At 42.2% G+C, this 17786-nt stretch overlaps 1 protein-coding gene across 7 annotated transcripts in view; it reads right to left on the minus strand.

Annotated features, from left to right (window-relative positions):
- cltcl1 (clathrin, heavy chain-like 1) overlaps window positions 1–17532 on the minus strand; it is a 33178-nt gene extending 15646 nt beyond the window's left edge. For 3 of the 7 annotated variants that reach the window (XM_027022165.2, XM_027022164.2, XM_027022167.2), the window contains exons 1-12: window positions 17300–17341; window positions 10765–10972; window positions 10453–10455; window positions 8846–9114; window positions 8529–8690; window positions 5370–5483; window positions 5083–5256; window positions 4025–4222; window positions 1684–1884; window positions 1271–1423; window positions 952–1074; window positions 660–797 (exon numbers count right to left, since the gene is read on the minus strand). In XM_027022165.2, the coding sequence (XP_026877966.2) occupies window positions 660–797; window positions 952–1074; window positions 1271–1423; window positions 1684–1884; window positions 4025–4222; window positions 5083–5256; window positions 5370–5483; window positions 8529–8690; window positions 8846–9114; window positions 10453–10455; window positions 10765–10972; window positions 17300–17341 (1785 nt within the window). Of the gene's footprint in view, window positions 1–659; window positions 798–951; window positions 1075–1270; window positions 1424–1683; window positions 1885–4024; window positions 4223–5082; window positions 5257–5369; window positions 5484–8528; window positions 8691–8845; window positions 9115–10452; window positions 10456–10764; window positions 10973–17299 lie in introns of all 7 variants that reach the window. The other 4 variants (XM_027022163.2, XM_027022161.2, XM_027022162.2 and 1 more) reach the window with 4 other exon arrangements.
- Window positions 17533–17786: the final 254 nt, after the last annotated feature.

The raw sequence follows: 17786 nt of genomic DNA on the forward strand, positions 1-17786 counted from the left end.
ACCCTACAGCATGGAGGGCTCTGACCCTGTACCCTACAGCATGGAGGGCTCTGACCCTGTACCCTACAGCATGGAGGGCTCTGACCCTGTACCCTACAGCATGGAGGGCTCTGACCCTGTACCCTACAGCATGGAGGGCTCTGACCCTGTACCCTACAGCATGGAGGGCACTGACCCTGTGTCCTGCAGCATGTAGAATGCCTCGCCTCTCCAGTGTGGAAGATATTGCCATGCCTCCTGTCTCTGACCTCACCATACCCACCCCTCCCAGGCTTGCTCACAAAGGCCTGCTTCCAGCAAGGTGCTTCCCGGGTGTTGGCGGGCCTGGTGCTTGGATCTGGAGCTTGGATCTGGAGCGCACATGCCCACCCTCAGCCGCCTGCTGTCCTATGAGCTCCCAGACTTGTCTGCTGGCTTCATGGACCTCCTGGTGCCCTTCGATGCCCTTTGATGCCCTGCTGCTTTAAGATCTTCTGGATCTGGCTGCCAACTTTGCAGACCTGGTTCCAGCCCAGGCTCCTCTCTCTGTTTCTGTCTCTGCTCCCATCTTGGCTCCTCACCCTGCTCTCGTCTACTGTACCTGTGCACCTGTGTCTAGTTTCCTCTAACTTGACCTTGTGTATGCGCTTGAGGTAAGGTTTAACCACGTTGCTGCTGACCTGGGGGGCATGAATCAGGTTCATCTCCAGAAGGCGTGTCTGTAGATGCCCCTCCTCTGCTTTGTTGCTCTTCAGAGCGTCCAATAAGAAGGAGGTGCATTGCTGCACCAAGTTGCCCTCCATAAACACATCCACCACCTAAAAAATAAATTCACATTAAGCTTCCAGATTGGTTTTGGCAGATGGAATAACTATGCTAGGAATTTGAGCAAGCGGAGGGAAAAAAAATGAAACAAAAAAGGAGATAGGAGGGAGCAAATGAGTTTTCTAAAATTTATACTTTTACAATTACCTGGTTTATGTTGGCAAGAGGCTCCTCATCTTGAACCAGCATCTGTGCAAACTGCAGTCCCTGTTCAGGTCCAGCTCGTGCCACACTTCTCAACAGCACTATCCAGTCTGGAGAGTAGCCCATCTACACACACAGCCAATCGACTGACAGTGAACCCTATGGTGGTCAATTCAAACCAAACTACGACAAAGAACATTGAGTGAAATCTACATGGTAGAATCTATTTGATTTAATTCAGATGTGTTTGATGAGATCAAGAACAGAGTAAATAATTGAGAGGAGATATATTTATACATGGACAGAGAAAGACCCATGATACCTTCTTAGCATAGAGTACTATTTTCTGATATTGTCCTGTCTCAGCGAAGCACTGGATGACCTTGGCAGGGACGTTGGCTCGGAGGTACACGCTGAGCGCCAGCGTGGGGTCCGCTGCCTTCACCAAGTCCCCCAGCTCCTCTGAGCACTCCAGCTGCAGGGACACGCGGGATACAGAGTTTCTGTTCAAACTGTTTAGGCCACACAGAAAACAATGTGCATATTCCTGTCCTTAGTAACCCATCAAACTGTCTTCATGGTTCACTGGCAGAGGCTTGTGCAGTCTGCAAATCTGCCTGAAAGGGCCATCATCAATTTCCACGCATGTTAGCGCCTCGTTCAGTATATGACCCAGGGCTGGTGTGCCAGGGCTAAGGGTGTTTGTTTTCCATGCTGACTGCGCTGGGTGTGCACCTTTTCACCCTTGAGCCACTTCTCCAGGAGCTGCGTGCGTCCCTGCTGCAGCACCGGCCTGCACAGCTCCACCGATTCTAGCCGATTGAGCTGCCCGCGGTCCAGCAGCACGCCAAAATACTGCAGCAGTGGGGAGGCCCGGCCGCCTTGCGCCGGCGCCGACTGGAACCTGCGGATGGTCTCCGCAGTGCGCAGGATTCCCTGAGCGAGAAAGAGAGAGAGAGAGAGAGAGAAAAAAAGGCAAAAATTAACATTCTGAGGCCAAAATATAGAACTGAATCCAATATCTATTTCCGCATTCAGGTTTATTCGCTATGCTGTCATACACAAGCTCATCTTTTAAATGAGATATATTCTGTGTACTTGGAATTCATCAAAAATGATCATTACATGCACTTAACATTTCAGCACTTAAAGCCAAACAAGGTCATGTTGCAGGAAGTTGTGACTCATCGCATTGTTCCTGGATCACACACAATACTGTGCTTATCTGACCTCATCTGTCTGCCTTTTCTGTTGTGTGACTGGTGGCTCCAGATTGTATTAGCTATAAAAATGCACTTCTACCGCTCGACGAGAGGCTTGTTTGTTTTTTTCGGCCCTTCACGCCACTCCATTCATTGCCCAGTGGTTGACAGGCCAAACTTTCTTTAATGAAATTGAATCTTAATTTGGTCTGAAGGTTAGAGTTTATATAAGTGCACATAAATATAAATTATTAGTTAAACGTTTCAAAGACTTTAACAACAAATGACCTGCTCTTTTGGCTTTTGGCAGCATACAAAGGGTAGTTTGAAGTGATTTTATTTTCTCTCATAGGCTAGTTCAACAATCTGCTAGATAACATTGTAGTGCACATACAGGAATGAAATGCTGTGTCCGTGGCACAGGCTGTGGGGTGTGTGTGTGTGTGTGTGTGTGTGTGTGTGCGCGCGTCAGTTGACTCATATGAACACAGAAAAACACGCCTGTTTGCCTTTGTGTTGGGAACCATCTGGTCCCAGCACAGATAAATGCTTAAACTTGAGGTCCTCCAAAATGCCCTCTGAAAACGAAGATCGCGAATGCTTTTATTGTCAGAGTCCGGTCATGTTATTGCGGTTTGTCCAGTGTTGAGAAAGGAAAGTCAGTCCTGTTCCAAAAGCCGTGGGGTTCTGCTGACATGAGAATTTCCTTGTTTTTCCTGCATGCCTAATGATGCGCATGCAGTCCCATACGTCTGAACATATGGTTTATCGTTGTGATACTTTCTGGTCTTGGAGTGATGGCTTTAGTGCTTCTTCAGAGGAGTCTCATGTCTGAGATGCTGAACGAGGAAGGTGGGTGAATGTGCATGTGGACACCAGCAGTTGTGAGTGATGCAGTATGGGGGTCAGCAGTAGCAGTGAGATGTCTGAACGCATCAGTCTTGATTGTGTGGGACCACTCCAGTGAAACATGTGTTCATAAATATCTTTTAACAATTATGTGTACAGCAGATCTTTTCCAGAGCTGAAAATTGCAATCTCTAAAAGTTAAAGCCATTATGAGGGCCCTTATTAAAGTTATTTTCCATCTTTGGACTCCCTTGTTTTGTGCAAGTAGACTGAGGCTCAAATGTCATGTCTGAGTTGTTTACAAACGTACTATACCATATAGATTTAAAATATCACAGGTCTAGTGCACACCATCTTGAGTCTCAAGGTACATTGAGAGGTATTCCACCAATATAAATCTTATTTGTCTTTATATGTTCCAAAGCAGGACATGTATGGGTGGCATGCCCTTTTGGTTTGACTTTTTGGGTTGTTTTATGTTGTTATTTTGTTTTCTTTCAGGTAGGTTAGCTAGTTGTGGTAGGTTTTTTGCTTATTATCTTGGGCATTTGGCCTCCCTGAGGTTATATTCCCTGCTCATATTCTTATATATTCTCATACCAAAAATGGCTGGTATCAAATAAATATATTCAGCTATAGTCGTTAATTGTGTTAACGATTGTACTTTCACTTCAAATACTTTTGATCTGGCAACTTAGTGGGCAACCGTTCTTCCTCAGGAGATGCAACACACGTCACAGCAGCAGTTATATTAGAACACCTGATACAACTGCCACTGTGCACTGGCCTGGTACTGACAGTTATATTTTTTCTCTCTTGGACATTTTAGTAGTTTGATCATTTAGTTAAATTACTCTTAACATCAAGTTTATGTTAAGAGTAATGCTAGTAATAACAAAAGTAACATTTGGCACATCCTTCTAAAATTATAAATAAGCTTTCTTCCATCAGAAAGGTTTCGACTGCCGTGTACTGTAGGAGTGTGTGTGTGCGCGTTTGCGCGCGCGCGCGTGGATGCTCTTTACCTTAGGAGCAGAAGCGGCTACTTTGGCCGCCTCAGCGTAGCTACCCTGGCTGAAGAGGGTGTTGAATTTGTGTGTGAAGAGCTCCTCTGCTCCGGGCAGGTCACTGCGTAGGGCCAGGCGTAGTCCCAGCTCTGGGTTCTGCAGGACGCTAGTGGTGTAGTTCACTATGTTCTCTTCTTCAACACACACCGAGAGGACCTGCACCACACACATGCATGCATGCGCACACACACACGCACACAAAGCACAAACTCTGACAAGATCTGTACATACTGTGAACAAGAAGAAGAGAAAAGAACTGATGCATAAAAGGTGCATGAAGACTGACTGAGTGTGCCTGTGAGTGTGAAAGCCATTTTTTAAAACAAACTGAAGCTCGCCCTGTTCCTGCTGGCAGGACAGCCATACTGCATACCCCTCCATGACCCCCGAGAGGACAATTATGTGAGGATTTCATGAAGAATAGTTTCAGTTTCAATGTCAAGCCTACATTGCGGTGCAAATGCATAAAGTGGTTATGCAAGGATCCTACTTAAATGGGCCAGTAGCTTGTATAAGGAAATAACTGTTAGATCCTAATAACTGTACAATTAGATATTAATAACTGTACAATTAGATCCATCATATCCATTACCTCTATCATATTGTATCCATTTGCAACTTTGATCAGACATATAAACAATGTGCTTCATTAGATCTACAAATGATCTACAAAACTTTTTTTAATTGAAGGAATTTAATTCCCTTACTCTCTTTCTCCTTGATCCTGGCTGTTCGTTTCAATGGAAGCTGTCGTTACCATAGACAGAACGGTATTATGTGTATAGTCTAGGAGCCTAGCAGTGTGCTCATGCCTCATCATCATGCTCAGCTGATGACATCACCTAATGACGCCATCTATGCCCTGACTGTGGTGTTGACTCCAAACAAGATGATCTCAAGTCACGTTTTCATGTTCTGTGGACTCACACTGCCTGTAGTGCTGAACAACGATGCCCGGTGTGTCTGCGCATGCACATGTGAGAGGGTGAGGGCACGTGTATGCGTAAAGCTCAAACCTGCCCCTTCTTGTTCACTCCGATAATTCCAGAGGTGCTTTCATGAGCAGCTGTGACGAAGATCGTCTCTGCGCTGATGCGGTTCATATAAATGCACGCTCCTGACTCCAGATCATACATGTGGACGTAGCCATACTTGGTGATGAGGTAGATCACACCGTGTTTCATGCCAATCTGAGGGATGATACAGAAGAGCACGAGAGAGAGAGAGAGAGTGTGCAGGGTAGTAAAAGACAAGCTTTATGGTCTTGATTCAGGTCACACTGACTCCTCCAGGTGCTTGCTACCTGCATGGCCACAGGAAAGTCCGTCTGGGCCTCAGGAGGGAAGAACACGTCCACTGCTTTCTTGCTGAATGGCTGGTTGCCCGGTGCAGGCTGGCCCACTTCAATAATGTGCAGCTAAAACACAGCAAGAGAACAAGGTGCTGACACACTAACTGATTTCGGTTTGACTTCACTAGACAGAAAAAAGTAGCATATCATCAGGGTTATACAAGCATCAGCGTTACAGTTATGTGCAAAATAATAGCAGTGTGTTTAAATCAACTGAGAAAAAGCCCATCCTCATAGTAGCATTTATTTCCATATACACAAAGGCACTGGGAGCACTGCACACTCAATTCCAAATGAAAACATGAACGAAATATCAATTTTTAAACTAAAAATGAAGAAAAAAGAATAATGGGCTGTTAAATAAAAATAGCGTCTTCATTTACAAACTATTTACAGTATAAACTGAAAATTGTTTACGGTTTTAGCTTTTCGGTTGATCACCGAACTAATATTTAGTTGTATAACCTTTATTTCTGATAACTGCTTTACATCTGTGTGGCATGGAGTCAACTAGCAGATATTCCAGCCCATGCTAACAGGTCTACATTCCACAGTTCTTCTGCATTCTTTGGTTTTGCATCAAAAACAGTATTTTTTTTCATCTCACTCCACAAATTCTCAATCGGATTGTGTTCTGGGGATTGGGCTGGCCACTTCATAACATTAATCTTGTTGGTCTGGAACCAGGATGTTGCCCGCTTGCTGGTGTGTTTGGGGTCGTTGTCCTGCTGAAACACCCATTTCAAAGGTATTTCTTCTTCAGCATAAGGCAACATGACCTCTTCCAGTATTTTGATATATTCAAACTGGTCCATGGTGCCTGGTATGCGATAAATGGGTCCAACTCCAAAGTATGAGAAACATTCCCAAACCATTATGCTTGCACCTCCATGTTTTACAGTCTTTACAGTGTACTGTGGCTTGAATTCAGTGTTTGTTGGTCGTCTCACAAACTGTCTGTGGCCTTTAGACCCAATAAGAACAATCTTCCTCTCATCTGTCCATAGAATGTTGCGACACTTCTCTTTAGGCCAGTCAATGTGTTCTTTGGCAAACTGTAACCTTTTCAACACGTCTTTTTTTCAGCATTGGTACTTTACGAGGGATTCTTGCAAATAGTTTGGCTTAGCGTAGGCATCTTCTGATTGTTGCAGTACTCACTGAAGATCTTCTTTGATTTCCCTGGAGCTGATCATTGGATGCTTCTTTGCCATTCTTGTTATAGTCTAATTTACACGCATTTCTTTTCCTACCATGTGTTTCGGGTTTTGTTTGCCATTTTAAAGCATTTGGGATCATTTTAGCTGAGTAGCCAATTATTTTCTGCACTTCTTTATACGTTTTCCCCTCTCCAATCAACTTCTTGATCAAAGTTCTTTCTCCTTCGGTATAATGTCTGTAATGACCCATTTTACTCACTGATCAAGGGCTAAAACCAGCAGGTACAACGTTTGCTGCCTTCCTTCTTTAAATAAGGGCCATAATTGACACCTGTTTCTTCATAGAATGAATGACCTCACTAATTGAACTCCACACTGCTATTAATTCGAACATGCCCCTTTCATTAAATGAGTCAATTACACCCAATTAGCAGCGTGCATGCCAAGACTGTTGATTCTGTTGGCTGCCCATTACTCCGCTACACCTAGTCATGAATTTTTTCCCATGTTGTATTATCGTTTCTGCCAAAATCAGTAATGAAATTCATTAGTGATGTTACACTGCTATTATTTTGCACATAACTATACATAAACAGAATCCAAAAAAAGAGGTTGTGACTCCATTCTTTTACAGATACACAAAAAAGCCACTAATTAGATTAGTGGTACATTTGAAAGAAATGATGAATACAAGCCAGACTGCACAAAAACTTACAGATCACTTGCTCCTTTTTTTTTTTTTTTTTTTACTTCCCCGCCCCACTTTATAAACAGTTCTAACTGAGTCAGCTGCTGTTGCACTGCAACATCAACAATATCAAATCTAGCCTGCTTTTAAAGGTGTAAAAGGTGTACCGTGCATTCTGTTCGGACTACGGTGCATTTGGGGTCTTTTACTCCCCTACCTTGGAATATGTGACTGGAATCAGGTGTGCATTTCCGAGCTCATTCTGGTGTGATTTCTGATTTTCTTTGCTTTCATTAATGCACATGACGGCAATTTTAGCACAGCTATGTGGATCATGAACACAGAATTTTTTTTATTGTAAACAGGATTTTTTTCAATGTTAACAGAAGATTTGTTTTTTGTGGATATGGTATTTGTTTTAAATGTTATCTTGATTCAAATAATTGTATTTTCCATTCAGTTGACAATAAAACATAGATTAGGCTATTAGAGTTCAAACAGCCAATCAGTGACATTTTTTTCCTTGCCAGTTATGCCACAGTCATTATCGGATGATAAACTCCTTCTTACGCTCTAGATATAATTGACGGGACTGAACAACAGGGATTATGAACCGCTTTGAAGAACCACCTTCTCAACTAAGTGCTACCCTATTTCTAGCAGGAGTACTGTCTTCAGCAAAATTTTTAAATGAAGAGTATGTGATTTATTGTAGAAGAGTATTTTTAATCTGTATGTTCTAAGAAGGTATATTCTAACCAGACGTTCAGTATGAAGAAGTCACTAATGCCAAAACATTCTATACTTAACTAGGAGGTTTACACCCCATTGCTAATTTGACAGGAGTGTAGGGATTGGGCATTCTGTACAGAACACTGTTCTGCTGGGGAGTGAACATGTTTACACAGACAACTTTAACAGAACGGCTGAGTTGTTCATGAGATTGCACAGAGAAAATACAGGAGCTTCCTAGTGACCATACTACTGGCCACTGTAGTGTTCTGAACTCTTTGGCATTTAATGGGTTAAAGTAATCCAAAAGTAACAAAAGGTAAATAGATTATGTTACTTTAAATGCAGTAATGCATGGAAGCAGGTCACAGATACATGTTTAGAAGATAATCAGCAAACTGTAACACATTACATTTTTAAAGTAGCTCTACCAACCCTGCTTATAATCATTCTAAGAGAGGGACAGAGTTAACAAAGCGAGAAAAAGGGAGAGAGAGGTTGCAGAAGAGGGAGCGAGAGAAGAATACTGACCTTGCCCCCAGCCTGACTCCTTACAGCAAAACAAAACAGTGTAGAAGCGTTTTGGTTTCCGTCCAGTTTGTACTGCCCAAATGCTGCAGCATGTCCCTCTATGGGCTGAGACACCTTTCTCTCTACAGAGTATAACTGCATGGCCCCAACCACCCGGTTCTGCTGTAGGACCAGGACGGAGAGAGTTTGTTACAGTCACACACAGGCGCTCGGTACAGATAAACATACAAGTGAAGCCAAACAGATTCACGCTTTGCTGAGTCATACTGGGAGATTGAAATGCCCACACAAACAATCCCCAGATATATTAAACTTACCTGTGCTGATATGCCTATAACAAGAAGCCATTTCTGGGCCTCATCCGTTCTGTAGTTAATTATTTGGCATCCTGCAAGACTGGCATGGCGGTCAAACATTTTGATTGGCTGAGAGTCTCCCTCCATTCCCCAATGATAGACGGCTGTGTCAGTAACCAGGGCGATGGTGTTGACGGAGATCCACTTCCAGAACATGACCTCATCTGTCATGGTGTGGGCCTTCACCTTGCTCTTCATCTCCATGTTAAAGATTTGAAGTGTCCTAGCAGCTGACAAGAGAAAGAAAGAAAAATCAAACTCAGAATCTTGACCCATAAAGACTGTTCATTTGCAACGAACACATAGTAAACTTCACAAAATGACCATGCTGCATAACCTAGGATCTGGCCTCGTTATCGTACTATCATAACCGATATATATCCCCATGGACATAGTGGCCCTGGTTCTAGGGTAGCAGAATGTGATGTGATCAAAGTCCTCCACATCTATACATCCTGCCTCACATTACATATGTTACCACAAACAGGACAGGGTGCCAACAATAGTGTTTCTTGGCTACAAACATGGGCAAGGAACACAGTAACTTGAGATGCCAAACCAGATTTTCAAACCAGTTCAAATGGGTGCAAACACTGTTGTTCTGGATGAAATGTGCACAGTTTAGGTTTCTGCCAAGCTATATATATATATATCTATATATATCTATATATATCTATATCTCTCAGATGTGCGAAACAGTAAATTTTGATACACCATAGATATGTGCATGCATATCTCTGGAGTTAAAAAGCTGCACCTATCAGCAAGTTGCTGGCTTTTCCCATAAGGCAGCTTGCCATTGCTGTCCATTGCCCCATCAATTGTTAGCGTGATACCACCATATGGCTAGTCTCCTCAGAACAAATCGCCTCCTTTCTTACCAAAAGGCACCCCAAGAGGGAGCATAGATCTGAGATATTCGTATATATCCATTAAGGAATGCATACTCACTAGCCATTTGATTAGCACCTATGCTCACTTTCCACTTTATGAGCTAGCCCAATCTTATTGGTGCTTTAGATAAGTTTACAATTACAGGCCCAACTGTTGGCATCTGCAACTCCCCAGTCACCCACCACCATGTTTATCACTAGTTTCTGACCACAGAATTAGAACAGACTGGTTCTTATTTGGGTGACTGGCTCTTACATGGTAGAGGCATAGTTGTGGGTGTTGAGCTGGGTGAGGTTCAGAAAGCACAGCGGCATTTCTGGTTTTTTATTTTTTAAACATTTCAGTGTCAGTGCTGGGTTGAGAGTGGTCCACCACCCAAAGTCACGCAGCCAAGAACAATTCTGTGACAAGAACCTGACCGCTTATGAAAGACTGCAAGATGGATAACACAAATTTTCAGTATGGCAACAGATGGGCTATGAAGTCTACAATGCTAACTACAAACCAACAAGGTTTTTCTAATAAAGTGGCTGTGGAGCATATTATTGAGTAAGTGAGAACATCAACTATCATGGGTATACTGACCGATGACAAAGAGAGAAAGACCAAGAGCAACAGAGAGAGAGAGACAAACAGAGAGAGAAAGAGAAAATGTACTGGGAAGCAAAACTTACCATCTTTTTACAAAAGCAGAGAGCGTTGGAAAAGCAGTTTGTTAGAAACAAAGTAAGAAATTTAGGGGGAAAACACACAAAGCTTTCGGAAAAGGACATGTAGTAAATGTAGACTCTCTCAAAGATTTCCCTCATACTCATTTCCCTTATCTTGTGTTTAGCATTGAAAGAGAACTAAAGCATCTTTCACTGGCATTACACAACTATTATTGCTCCAGTATTACTCACTTCAACAGAACTTTATTACACAGGTATTTCATAATTCATACAGCACTACAGCCAGCGTTTACAAATCACATGTTGGAGTCCCACCTTTCAGAGCGATGACTTTGCTGGCAGGGTTCATGATGGCGCTGTCTGCCGTGATTGGACGGCGAATGGGGTTGGAGGGGTCACTGAGGTCGATGATCACCACCTGATTTTGCTCGCCCACCTTCTCCCGTATGCAGATGAAGCGGTCGGACTCCATAGTCAAACAACTGAAGCCAATATTGGCTGGATTTACGCCCAGAGTCTGGAGCTGGGGGAAACAAGAACGTGACAACCTAAAAGTGGTCAGCACACAAAGGAGAGCAGGCCTAAATATTTCTCAGGAATCAATATGATCAACACATCCAGCAAACCAATTTCAACATTAATTTTCAATTCACAATACCCCTAGACCATCTTTCATCTCTGTTTGTTTTTTCACCATTGTTTTGGGATCACTCTTGCACATTTTCATTAGCTATGTATTTTCAGAATAGGGACCAGTGTATGTATACTGCATAAATGGAATCTAATAGCTTTAAAAACCAATGTATTATTACACACCTACTACATACTCAACTCAGCCTCTTTTCCTGTAGAAACCTAACTGGGGATTCAGTCATATTGTAGGATGTCCCAGTGCTGGAATTATCATCATAGGAAACTGGAATATTTGTGCCCAAATATCACACAATGCACCTCGAAATATAAAGAACCAACAAAGGCTCTAACAAATGTATCACTGAGTGAACTGCAATAGTTTGGCCCATTAATAGCATAATTAAAGGTTTTTTTTAATGTTCTTAAAGTATGAAAGGCTTTATATACCAAAATACCCTCAATATTTCTGTTACTTATAAAGTTGTGTCATATTTATACTAATGTTTGTGTATGCAATCAGTTATTTACTGATATGCCATCAAAGTATAACATATGTTACACATTTGATATCAAAGTATAACATTTGTTCCAGGAAGGATCTACTGCTACTGTAGCAAATGGTGTATTACCACAAAGAAAAATGTTTTTTGTGGTGTGTGTGCGTGCGTGTGTGTGTGTGTGTGTCAAAGTAAATTAAACAATTCAGAAATGGAACTACTTTTCCCAGAGTTAGGGAAAAAAAAAAAAAAAAAAAACTTTACACAAACAGCCTTGGTAACAAATTCATTATGTCACTCTCATCTAAGTAGTATTTAGGTGTAAAAGATGTCACTTTGATACAGACTTCGCATGCTTATATATTTATTTCTGCTAGTATCGACTATGACTTCTCGTTGTTAAATTTGGTACTTTCTGAGTTAAGTATACAGAGATTAAGTTACAATATCTCTTTAAAATGTTCTAATTTTCCACTAAATCTAGGCTTCTTTTAGAACCTGAAGATATTACTCTTGTATTTACTGTGAAACTTGTACACTCTTTCATGTATAACATACATGGTGCGGTACCATAAGTATTTGTACATACGCTCAGGTTGTTCTTTGTTAAATTTGTATTCAAATCTAAATCCAGTAGTCTGGAGCTTTTTTTTAAAGGGGGAAAATTACTCTCAAAAGTAACTTATAACACAGGATATTTGAATTTGAAATAAATTCTCTCCTGTTCAGGTTAACGCATGATAAACTCACACCATACACAGCCCCACATGTCTTGGTGTAAGCACAGTGCGCTGCCTAGCTTTCCTCTGAACCTAGAGAAGACCATGACACCCGACAGATCTGTGCAGGAAAAAGCAGCTGAAGTTGGTCTATTTCCTTCTTTACTAAAGAATAACAGTACTTCTCACAAAATATCTAACCAGATATTTCAGAGGTATGGAAAGTTTTTCCAGCTGTAAGTGTATGTAGCAGCAGTGATAACATTATCGATAATACTGAAACAGTAATTTTGAATTTTGTGTGTGTGGTGTGTGTGTGTGTGTGTGTGTGTGTGTGTGTGTGTGTGTGTGTGCTTGAGAATAAGTTACTCAGTTACCCCAATGAGGGTCTTGGAGTCTTTAAAAGTGACATCCAACTCCCACAGCATCCAACAGTGTATAAAATGACCCTGCTTTCAGGGCATGGTTCACAAGACAGTCTCTCTAAATGAAGCTAGAGCTCAAAACTACAAAGCTGCTTTTTGGTACATTTTCTTAACTGCAACCATATACAAGGTCAACGTCTTGCATGTCCCATGAAATTTGCCATATGCATATTTATTATGGACTATTTTTATGTCTGTGCAGGATATAACAAAGCACAACATCAAGAATTCACATAATATTGTTATATAATTTTTAGTTGCTATAGTTAATTTAACAAACTTTTTTTCATTGGGTATACTAATTTGATCTGTGCAATTTCACTGGTCTCAGAAAGCAGTCTTCTGTTCTGGAAGGAGATGACGTTGAGCAAGGTTTACCTCTAGTGAATCACTGCACATTTCCTTCCACACAGAGACCTTATGCAGCACTGCTGCTGTTCCTGGAATATACTGCTTGCGTAAGTGGAACGGGGTGGGGAAGCTTCCTCTGACAACTACGCGCTGGCACACACACACACACACACACACACACACACAAAACCTGACTCAGACGAATGAAGTGACACCCACATCCCTCCCTGGTTCTGCCCACCTCACATCCATCCACAATCCTACCTCCCACCCGGATCGCAATACTACACATGCACATGCCCCGGTCACATTACTCATAGCCAGGCTCTCTTAAGTAAAACACTCCCCAGATCAGCCAGTATTTCCTAAGAAAACTCATCCAGCCATTAAAACAGCACTGGAACTGATGAGCAAGATAAAAAATAAAACTAAATGAGTGATTATATTATGCACATTATTGAATGTTAAGTCTAGTGCTTTGAAAGTAACCTTCATGTTTAGTAGTAATTGTCATGTTAGTAATGCGAGTCTATAAAGCCTGGACTATCATGGTGACCTGGCACTGTCCAGGCTTGAAGTGGGATTGATAGATGAGATAAGCCTCCCTCTCTCTCTCTCTCTCTCTCTCTCTCTCTCTCTCTCTCTCTCTGAGTTCAAAAGGTAATCACTAATGACATTATGCACAGGAGTATGGGCCAAAGAGTGTCGAGTAATTGTGTGTACATCATCGAATGTTATACACATCTAGTTCACAAGTCACAGTGAACATGTAATTTGTGAACTAAGCTGTATGTACCACATCCATGGTATCCAGACACTCGTATCTATCATTCACAAACACAGGCTGTTTTTCTCTGTTCTTGTTGCATGCTCCAAGCCTGGCTATTCAGGGCAAGGTGATTCAGTTGCAAAAGATAATGACTTCCTAACACTTGCATTACTAAACTGGGAGCTTTGCCGAATCTGACATATCTGGGGAGGATGAAGGAAGCACTGGACTAACTTCCTCTGCAATCTCCGGGGGGGGTTTACTGCTCCCACAGTGAAGCCTTCTGAACAGGACACCCCGCCCCCGGCAAAACCCAAAAGAACACAAGCTGCATTTTGCAAACTGTCCAGAGTGGGCAGCCATGGAAGGTGGCAGGGTACAGCACTGTTGTTCAGATGCTAATCCTAATCTAGTCCTTTAAAACAAATTGCTTTGATGAGCAATATAAATGCATCTACACGTAGTCTACTCTCTGTGGTTACGAACAGGTGGCTCACATTCTTCCAAGTCATGTGCTGATTAAATATGTTGTTATAAGACAGAAAAGTGTATGTGCCAAAGCAAAGCCACTATGTGAGTGCGAGAAGGTAATGTCACTGGGAAGTGAAGAAATGTTTTGTCTCGTTTTAGACGATAATCAAGTTGGTTCGCTTTGCACAGATGCTAATGAACTGCGACTTCCTCTGCCAGATTAGAACTATGTTAGGTAAACCTTTACTGAGTTAACAGGACTGGTCAGGATCACCTGCTGGTCAAAATGCAGGAAAATAAAACATCACTACCAAAATATTCCAGTCAAAAGACACTGCAAAGCAGAACAATAACTACATAAATATGCAACCAAAAGGTTGCACATGTTCTTAAACCTACTGTTAATCGCCAACTACCCACATACAGCTTTGCAGGATTTAAGAAATCAGAGCAGTTGGAAGTTGCATGAATTTGCATGGGTAGAGGATAGTCAAACGTATCTATGTAGTATCAGAGTTATGCCAAACCCCCCCCCCCCCCCCCAAAAAAAAAAAAAACCACATAGCATTATTAAGAATAACTGGATTTGCAGGCTTGACCGCTGTGTTTGTTTAAAGAAATCAAACAAAAGATTTGCAGGTTTACCTTAGTTAGGTACCTTTCACAAACCAAACATAAAAGATGACCTCAATTACTATTTCCTCTTCTCTACCATTTACATAGAGAGTGCAGGAACTCTAACACAAACCCACACCAGTGGTGAGTACACACTGCATACACACACGTTCATTATTACCCTGTAGAAGTCTAATCCAGTGCAGAACAATGCTACTGGAAGTCTGAAATACACATGCAAGGAAAAAAGCAGAAGAGCACAAGCGCAGTTCTCCCAGCTGTAGATTCTTCGCATTCTTTCACTTAAGTAAACCAGCTGAGCTTCTGAGCAGGGGACAGACGAACCTCTACATGCTAAGCCATCTAAGATCCCAAATACAACATGCAATACCGAATACTGTAACAGCAATTCCTGTCGACTTGAACCAACCTATCTATTTCAGTGAGGCTGATGACATCTGGCTTCAATTAGCCTTGAAGTAAATTCCAGATGTCCCTACCACATACCATCAAATATTAAATGTTTTTAGACTTGCAGTGCACCCTGCAAACAACAGAATACTAAAAAGCACAGGACAAAAGAATTCTGGATTCTCCTGCAGGATGAAATGAGACAGGACTGAAACAGGATCCCTGTGCCTGCTTAGAGGCTGAAGGACAGGGAGACAAGCCTCTGGAATGGACGAACTGTAGACCCACACTGTACACACCCAAAACTCCCTCACATGCTCAGTGTCCTGTCTGCAGCCCAGCTGAGGGGTGTTTTGCAGTGTGTCTCAGAAGACTGTGGACAATAAACTTTATTAGCATTTGGCATCCATCAGGCAACAGGCAAACTGCGACTCAACCTCACCCTCTGCTCTCATAGAAGCAATGAAAAAAACAGCCAGTGTAAAACACTGTGCCATTGTTTGAAGTGGACCCCCCTCCCAAAACACAGCACAGAGCAGAGAAGCTAACTCCATGTACAAACAGAGAATGGAGGAGAATATGCCATAAATGATTTAAGGAGGCTGTTTTTGAGTGTATTCACATGGTCTATGTGGCAAGAAAGAATCTTCCAGAAACTTGGATCACTGGAAACCTGAGTGCCAAAAATGTGTTAGATATGTTCTGTTATTTTATATTGAACCTGCATTTATCAGGCTCAAGATCCAACATCAGGCTCTAACATCTTCCACGTCAACCAAACACCACCATGTCAACCAAACACCACCATGTCAACCAAACACCACCATGTCAACCAAACACCACCATGTCTGGCTGCTTTTGTCTCTAAACAGATCAATGACCACAACTATAAGCATCAAGTGTGGAAATTTGACAGGTGACATGAGTTAGAGCTGCCAAGCAAAGTAGGGCCAATTTCCCGTATCCATGAACTAACCAAACAGCAAAACTGGTTTAATATAAGATTTTACCAGCGCTACTAGATTACCTGACAATCTCCATCACTTAAACTGACACCTTTTCAATTAAAGTGCATGCCTTCATTGTGCCATGACTAGTTATAATTAAAATAATACATAGTCTTGAATTAGATTAGACATTAATTAAAATAGACATGTCGTATTTGGTTGTCTATATGTTTATATTTGTGAAGACAATGCAATAACAGGGACCTAATGAAAATGAGTTAAGGTGAGTTTCTTGAAACAAGTAAAAAGGTAAGACGATACCATTAGAGTTCTATTGATAAGACAGATAGTTTAGCTTTGCAAGGCAACTTTATACCTTTACAGCTTTTAAAGGTAGCAGCCTGACAGAGGACTCAAACAGTCTTCAAAAGCGTGAGCACCCGCAAAGATGCAATACTACACCGATAGGGTGTTACTGGAGGAATATTTTAGTCCAGCGCAAATACAAGCTATGAAAAATATATTTGGAGTTTGTTTAATGTTGACACTGACAACAGAGATTAGTGTTATCCCCACAAAGTTGTTATCTCGCTCCTTTTTTTCGGGAACACCTGACAGACAAGTGACAGCCCAGAACTGTGCATTTCTATCTCCTATTCTTCCTTGACAGACGGCACTTGTGTGCCTTCTCAAAGGCTGTGCTAGCAAACATTGCATTATGAAGAGTCATGCACACATTAATAACTCTTGCCACTTTAAAAACTCGCTGCGTCAGTGTCGCCAAGCTTGCAGTCCACTACTAACGTTCCCAATATTCCCTCGACCGCAGACCAGTGATTTCTGGATTGACTTTAACGACGCTCAGCTCCAAGAAACTAATCATATAGGAATTCTTCCAGGGCCTTTTGCTACGGAGTTTCTTCCCGTGGTTAAGCCGCCGTGTGGCCGCTGCAGCTCATGACGCAGGACCCCGCTAACCAAACCAAAACCTTTCCGTTTATCCGCGGCTTACCTGCAGATGCTCCTGAAAGCGAATGGGCAATATCTGCGCCATTACTTATTTTGATCAGACCAAATAAAGAGACGAAGGAAGAGGGGGAAGGGGAAGATGAAAACAGTCGCTGTCTTTTTCCTCCACAACGTAACCACAGGAGCGTAAGATGTATAAATCTGAGCGCCTATAGCGGCTGTGCCCGGCCAGTGCCTCCGCACCGCTTCTCTCTCCGACTCAGCCGACTCTCTCTTCACTGTCGGCCGGAGCCTTGGTAGCTAACGCCTCCGCTTGAGAAAGTAGACCCAAATCTTAACAATTGCGTAATAACTCAGACTCTTGTCCCGTGAGGCAGGGTAGTCGTTTCTGTTTACGTATAAACAAGGATTCGACTTTCAAACGTCGTGGCTGAAGGACGTTTTAGGTTATGTATGAACATAGGTCAAGAGTTGTGTACCCCTCCGCTACCCCTTACCCAAGGAAAAAAGCACGTGATTCCGCACCACTC

This window comes from Electrophorus electricus, chromosome 23, assembly GCF_013358815.1.
Source record: "Electrophorus electricus isolate fEleEle1 chromosome 23, fEleEle1.pri, whole genome shotgun sequence".
Taxonomy (NCBI): Eukaryota; Metazoa; Chordata; class Actinopteri; order Gymnotiformes; family Gymnotidae; genus Electrophorus; species Electrophorus electricus.